This window comes from Scylla paramamosain, chromosome 4 (genome assembly GCF_035594125.1).
Source record: "Scylla paramamosain isolate STU-SP2022 chromosome 4, ASM3559412v1, whole genome shotgun sequence".
Taxonomy (NCBI): Eukaryota; Metazoa; Arthropoda; class Malacostraca; order Decapoda; family Portunidae; genus Scylla; species Scylla paramamosain.
The window spans coordinates 31,382,027-31,389,526 of record NC_087154.1 but is presented as its reverse complement, the minus strand read 5'-3'; the positions used below and the strand labels follow the sequence as shown (position 1 = coordinate 31,389,526).

Below are 7,500 nucleotides of genomic sequence, written 5' to 3'. Positions count from 1 at the left end.
TGCCTACCTCCTAAACACCCGCGGCACACTCACCTGGCACGCACACTCGCTGGAGCTGCCACGTCCGTTTCTTTTAATTTTTCCGGCTTTTTGTGGCACGCAGTGGGACGATTAAGATGTTTGTTCTTTATGAAATGTTCGTGTTTTGTTGTCGACGTACTGAAAATTAGTGTTGTTTGTTTTTATGGCAGTGTTTTCACTTTTGTTCCAGGAAAGAGCTGTTCATGGCGGGTCGTGTCACGGTGCAGGTGTACATGGAGGAGGGGAAGGGAAAGCTTTCGACGAGAGGGAGAGTTTGGGCCTTCTTTTTGCCTGCTTTTACTCATACCGCACGCATAATAAGGCGCTGGCCACTGAGAGCGAAGGAGGCTGTGGAAAGTACAATTTTCTTAGCGAGTCTCGTGATCGGCACCACCCGTCCACCGCCCTACGCACGTATAGAAACGTTGTCCTTGACCACATCCTCAACGCTTTATTCTGAATCCCTTAAACAGATTCTAGTGGAAGTTCTTGTGATTTTCAAGAGTGGTTTCATGTTTCTAGTGATAGTTTAACAAGAACTGTACCTTTAATGAAGAGAGAGAGAGAGAGAGAGAGAGAGAGAGAGAGAGAGAGAGAGAGAGAGAGAGAGAGAGAGAGAGTGCTGGACAAATCATCTCCCTGGCGTTTGGAAATAATCCTAATGAAAACTCATCACACTATGAAATACGGTCTCTTGGTTCCGCTGTTTCATATCTATCTTATTATTAACTGTGATTGGTGCAAGCGGTGCATGACGTAAAACTCTCACCTGGAGCTATTTCTTGGCGGAAAATTCCTTGGGTACTTGGTAATATTTAAAGATAAATATATGCATTGGTTTTGGTGCAATGATTATGACTACATCCATCCCATCTTGGTATTTGCAGAGACGATTTCTTTGATTATGCAGCACTGTGCCTTGGCGTTATCGAAACACTCTACTGGTTAGGCTATTGTGGTTGAAGGATGAGGTTTCTTAGTGCTGCGGGGTGTACGGCGCACTTGTCTTTGTAGCGAGACAAGAAGGGGAAAGTTAAGGAAATACTGGTCGTGGAGAAAGTCGTTTGTAATTTTGATATGTGAAAATGTGTATGATAAACGAAAAAAAAAAAAAGTCCCATTGTCTAGCTTTGGTTGAGGCGCACGTGTATGTGAGGCAGGATACATAGCGGTGCGTGTGGCTGAGTCCCAGTCGACTTGCACTGATAACGAGATAAAGATGCGTTAGACAGGAAGGTGGCTCAGCAATTTAGAAAAAGTGAAGGTAAGGTGACACGCGAAAATAAAAATGGAAATAATGGATGCGGAACTGGTGAAAGGGGGAGCAGCTGAGCCTCTGTACGCAGCGTATGCAGATGAAGCTGTGGCATTAGTGGCGGCATTTTTAAAGGGATAGCCGTGGAGCACAAGACTAGATTTAGGTGCTGTGTCTGAGGGGAGGATGAAAGTATGAGCGTAGAGGAAAGTGAAGTGTTAGTTGAGAAGGAAATCCAGCTGTTGTTGTCATTTGCATGTTTATCACTACCGCTACTACACCACAACCATTACTACTACTACAACAACTACTACTACTACTACTACTACTACTACTACTACTACTACTACTACTACTACTCTTACTATTACTATTACTACTACTATTAAGTACTACTCGTTTTCTTCTTCTACTACTATCACCACCACCACTACTACTACTACTACTATTACGTACTACTACTACTGCTACTCTTACTATTACTATTACTACTACTATTAAGTACTACTATCGTTTTCTTCTTCTAGTACTATCACCACCACCACTACTACTACTACTATTACGTACTACTACTATTGAAGTTCCCGTCAGTATACCGGGACTGAAGTACACATCACCTTAACCTCCATTGCCTGTTGTCTCTCTCAGGCGGCTTCACCATCTTCGCCCCCTCGGACTCCGCCTTCTCGCTGCTGCCTCGCTCTGCTGTGTTGCTGCTGCAGAACAACACCGAGAAGCTGCGGGAGGTGGTGCTGTTCCACGTGGTGCCCGGGGAGCTGCGCCTGGACAGCTTCGACAATAACGACCAGTTGAGTTCAGCTTCGCCCCGCGGCAGGAAGCTGAGAGTGAACGTGTACGACCACGGATCAGACCAGCAGGTACAGTACATAGGCGTATACATAAAATGGGGCCTTTTTTCCCACTTCTTGTCTTGTAGCAGTTATATACAGATCAGACCAGCTGGCACATAGGCGTATACATGAAAAAGGAACTTTTTTTTTTTTCCCCCACTCCTTGTCTTATTGCAGCTGTATACGGATCAAACCAACACGTACCTACGTAGGCGTATACACAAAATAGGGCCTGTTTCTCCCACTTCTTACCTTGTGGTAGTTATGGACGGCCACCAAGTTTACAATAATAACTTGCAGGTTCTCTACACCGTAACATATATTAGGCAAACCAGCTTATTGTTTATTTAAGTGATGATTTAAATAATAGTTTAGTTATTACCGTTTAGTCATTTGGAGGATGTTGTGTTCGCTTAACCTTGATATTTTTAGAAGTGTGTGTGTGTGTCTATGTGTGTGTGTGTGTGTGTGTGTGTGTGTGTGTGTGTGTGTGTGTGTGTTATAAGGCTAGTGAGAGTCGTTCATTATTGAACTTGAAAGAATTGTTTTTCATTGAACTTGTCAAATGACCCTCAATGTTCTCAACGCAACAGGGCTATGAGGAGACATCTGCTCACGTAGATAAATGTCTCTTGGTTTTCTCTGGTCATTGTGATGCAGGTGGTGACGGTGAACGGGGCGCGGGTGAGGCAGCCGGACATGCTGGCCACCAACGGCGTCATCCACGTTATAGATCGCGTGCTGTACCCCATGGCTGACCTGTCCATCCTCGACCACCTCACCTCCTGCGACACATTCACAGGTGCGCCCTTGCTCACCGTCCCTCTCACGCTCACTGCTTCATTGCTTTATTTCAGGAAAGTCTAGGCCCACGTTCTCAAATGTCTCGGTCTTTTTAAGATTTATTTTTACTTACTGTGACTTAGAAGGGATGAGAAATCAGATACTTTACTGTATCACTGTGACTGCTTGGTGATATACATCTATGAGTATTCCTTTTAGGTTGTGTAAAATAGTAACAAAAGTATATTGAAGACATTGTCTACTTAATGTATAAAAGGTGAATTATGGAGTGGTGACATGTAACAAACATCCCATGCTTTGCTGTAAAAAGACTCTTATTCTCAGGTGCCAATGTGGCAGTAACAGGCGCTGGGCTTAACCCAGTGTTGGAACAGGAGGGACCCTTCACTGTATTCCTCCCCACCACGGAGGCTTTTGCTGCCATCGACAATGCCACTGTCTCCAGCTTTATTCAGAACATCACACTGCTGCAGCGTGAGTATCACGGCGTGACCAGTCTCCTGTCCCCCACCACTGTCATAGCCATGGCCTCCTTTGCAGTTTGTCAGATATACCACAAATTGGTAAAAACAAACACAATACACAATGAAATTCACTTACACCATGGTGATATCGAGAAATTGGTCAGAATCATTGAAGATCGACAAAGAATCGGCCGTATTTGCAAGAGGCAGACGCCCGGCATTTGCTTTTTTTTTTTCTTTTTATCTTAATGAGAATGTTTGTCCCCACCTTCACCCTTTTCCTCCCCCATCGCAACAGAACTGGTGTCTCAGTAAGCGTCACCAGGCATCCGCGATGTCGTGGTCACCAGTTTTCCTGTAATTATTTTTTTCTGTGCTGACTCACCAGTAGTACCCATCGACTTCCATTTTTCTCATCTTCTATTCTATTTGTTTATCTAATTTCTTATGCTAATCCATGATTGGGCCAAACAATATAAGTAATGGTTTATGCCTTATTGTTTTAATAATGTATGTAGAAACACTGATTCATTTGTTTTTTATTTATTTATTCTTTTTTTTTCTTCTTTTTAAGGGTGAAGGCAATAACTATTTGGAGATTGTTTCTGTGAATTGTTATAGACTTGTGAGCGTCATTGACATGGTGGCAGTTGGTTGTTCAGTTTTGTAGTTAATAATGAAGCAGCACATCCTGGTCCCACATGTTTTCATCTGTGTTTATTGGACAGACGTCTTGATGTACCACATTGTGCCCGGGGCTCACTTCAGCGAGGGGCTGCGGGATGGCACATGGCTCACAACCCTCGCCCAGGAACAAGAACTGTTGCTACGTGTTACTTCTGATGGATACTCTCGTAAGTTACTTTCTCAGCTGTTGAAAATCCTGGCACACATTTATTTTACTTTCTTATACTTCCCTGTTTATCTCCTCCCTTTGATTTGTATGAAGACATATAATGAAATATTTTATATGATGAAAGTTGTGTGTCTGACAATAAACGATTTATGATACCTATGTAATTATATGCACTTCATAACAGATTTACTGAAAGTTATGTGTCTGACAATAAACATGATTTATACCTATGTAATTATATGCACTTCATAACAGATTTACTGCATTACCTTGCTTTTCAGATTATGGCTATTAATTTAGATATTTACTCACAATCTTTAATCTGGCAGGGCGTCTGGCTGGTGTGGGTCATGCTGCTCGAGTCATCAAACACGACATAATTGCAACAAATGGCGTCATACACGTCATTGACACTGTGCTGCGGCCTGAGCTGGAGACTCCAATATGTGGCCATTTCTAGCAGAAAGATCCACAGTCTAAATGGTAAGGTTAAATTTGTAGATGTTTATAAGATTCACTAGTTATACTGTGCTGGAAATACTTTGGTGAGTCAATTCGAACTCATTCTGACAACAGCAGTGCCACAAGACTTTATAGGCACTACTGTGGTGTCACAAGCACGTGAATAGTTTACCTCGAGTGTTGTGTGGCAGTATCCTGTGGAAAGTCTTTTGAGTGCCAGTGAAGAATGCAGCGTGTGTTTTTGTGTGTGCAAAGGTAATTGAAAAAAAAGTGAAGTATGTGGAAGTGATAATTGATAATTGACACGATGTGTTTGAACTCTATCATGAGTGAATTTACAAAATGTTCACCATTAAGTGATGGACTCATGGACAGCCTGTGGCATGTGAAGAACAATGCGGTCATGTTGAAAATTGTATTGTTCTTCATGTCAATGATTTAGATAGCAAAGTATTACTTGATTTTTTTTTATTTTAATGTGATACACTACTGACATAATAATAAAGATCAAAAGCTAAAAATCAGTAATGAATCATTAATTTTGTCTATCAGTGAGGGTGTACAGATCACTTTTTCAAAGTGCAGTTTTTGAAAATAAAGTAATTACATCTGTTGAAGTGTTGTAACCTTGTCATGAACATCTTAGTAATACTGTAATGGTAAAATGCAATATAATAAAGGAAAGTGAGATGGGTACTACCAATATATAAAAAAAAAATGTTATTTTCTAAAGAAAAGTGATCCATCCATGATGTAATCCGGTCACATCCATTGATTACAGACTCTGAGGGATTTGTGCAGGACCAACCTATGACAGGTAGTCACATTACCAGTACAGTACAGTACAGTACAGTACAGTACAGTAGTACTGACATGGTACACTTTTTTATTATATTGATATATAACAGCATCATAATATATATCATTGCCATGAAAATGGAAATGTTCTGCACCATTCCACAATGAATGATGTTAGTTTTATGCACATATGTTGCCTTAATGGTGTGAAAATGAGACATACGTACACCAAGACTCTTAATATTACAAATACTGATGACTAAAAGGACCATGTTATTAAGTGATGAGGAGTATCTTGAGTACATTTTATCATACATGCTGAATATACCTTAGAAATAGGTCTGAGTCAATACAGGTTCTTTTCCTTATTTTTTTTAAATGTTTATTCTTAACACACTTCACTTTCCATACATGCGAGGTGGCATGCAAGAAAGAAGCAAAGTTATAAAAATACAAATGAACAGTAGGATTTGTTCTGCTTCTTTCTTGATTTGATACAAAAACTGTCAGATGGAGAGATTCTCAGAAGAGTACATTATTCAGTGAAAGGTTGTGTTTGAATCCCAAAAATCATGTGATGCAAGGACTGACTTTATCTTCCTGGAGACACTGCACTATTTCATAGAATAATATTCACCATAAACCTAAGATTTTCAATATACACACAAAAACATCACTGTAAAGTTTACTATAGTTATGACCATTATCTAAATCATCACCTTGATTGAACAAGGAGGCACCAAACATACCAGATGCGGCCTTATTCAACAAGAAACTCATCATCCATGTTGTTTCAATTTCACATGTGCTCAATCCACATAAGACCTTTTCACTTCTTTTAGCAGTCTAGCACTTAGTCCATAAAATCTCAAAACAGTCCATAGTCTTGTCCTATGTAACAGTGCAAGCATCTCTCCAACACTTTCATATATTTTTTTTTCTTCACTGGTATCTATGCTATGGATCCAATTAGGGTGTGGGGCATTCTGATGGAAGTACCTTGCATTTACAGTGATTTCAGGACGAGTATGTGTAGGGTATGGAACAGTCATTATGAAGGGGCAGGGGTACACCAGTGTATGCCATCAGGCCTTGCTATGCATGTGATGGGCCAGTTGTGCTATGCCTAAGCTCCTGGGGTATAGTATTGTGGTCCATGAGACTATCCTTTACCACTGGGACTCACAGCACTAACAGTGTGAATGATACGTGTGTGTGTGTATGTGCGCTTTGTCTGAACCACCTTGTGTGGGTTTGCCAACATGTATGTAGATAGATCTATGTTGTCTACTAAGTGAAGATAGTTTTTTTTCTGTTTCACTGCTAAAATAAGAGAATATGATAAACTAGAGCACCAGAGTGATCTAGGTGCTTCTTCACAAACAGATTTACTCATAAGAATTTTGTGACAGCTGACATTTTACCAACAGCCAGCATTATCCACTGACAGCATTCAATATAGTGTAAGTACAAATACACTGTTTTAGGTAGTCTGCAGCAGTCAGTCTACTTGAGTATGAACCACTTCCTTACAAGAATATTTTAAGCTGGTATTATAAATCCTTGTAGCTGCACATTCTACAACTAACTTGAAAAGTACTACTGGTGTATTCCCTGCACATCATAAAAGAACTGAAAGGAACAAAGTGATGGGACTGGTTGAGCCCAACATCTGTAATTCTGTTACTATAAAGTGTTATGAAATGTATGGCAGAGATAAATGGAAAGCCATTGTGAATGCACTTTTGGAAACATCCTTGAAACTTTATTGTCTAATCAATGCATTTGTCAGCAGCATAAGTAAACTAGATTTGTTATTAGGCCTCTTTCCAGAAACTATCTGATAAACTGTGCAACTGGCCATCACAGTGTGGTGTAGTGAGAATTGATCCTCCCTACCCTAAAGGTTTATATGTAAGTGAATGCTTGTGTATCAATAAATGTACACAACCTGGTCTTGGATATGTACCTTTACAGGGGATATCAGCC

At 40.5% G+C, this 7,500-nt stretch overlaps 2 protein-coding genes across 2 annotated transcripts in view; one reads left to right on the top strand and one right to left on the bottom strand.

The window, feature by feature from the left end:
• LOC135100000 (uncharacterized transmembrane protein DDB_G0289901-like) overlaps positions 1-7,500 on the top strand; it is a 22,057-nt gene that overhangs the window by 13,494 nt on the left and 1,063 nt on the right. Inside the window, exons 2-6 of the mRNA XM_064002814.1 lie at positions 1,925-2,154; positions 2,788-2,929; positions 3,256-3,405; positions 4,124-4,249; positions 4,581-7,500. The exon at positions 4,581-7,500 is cut by the window's right edge and continues 1,063 nt beyond it. Of these exons, the coding sequence (XP_063858884.1) occupies positions 1,925-2,154; positions 2,788-2,929; positions 3,256-3,405; positions 4,124-4,249; positions 4,581-4,711 (779 nt within the window). The 3' untranslated portion in view covers positions 4,712-7,500. The remainder of the gene's footprint in view (positions 1-1,924; positions 2,155-2,787; positions 2,930-3,255; positions 3,406-4,123; positions 4,250-4,580) is intronic.
• Positions 5,171-7,500, bottom strand: part of LOC135100001 (nucleoporin NDC1-like) — a 12,853-nt gene continuing 10,523 nt past the window's right edge. Inside the window, exon 11 of the mRNA XM_064002816.1 lies at positions 5,171-7,500. This exon is cut by the window's right edge and continues 1,063 nt beyond it. The gene's annotated coding sequence lies outside the window, so the exon portion shown is untranslated.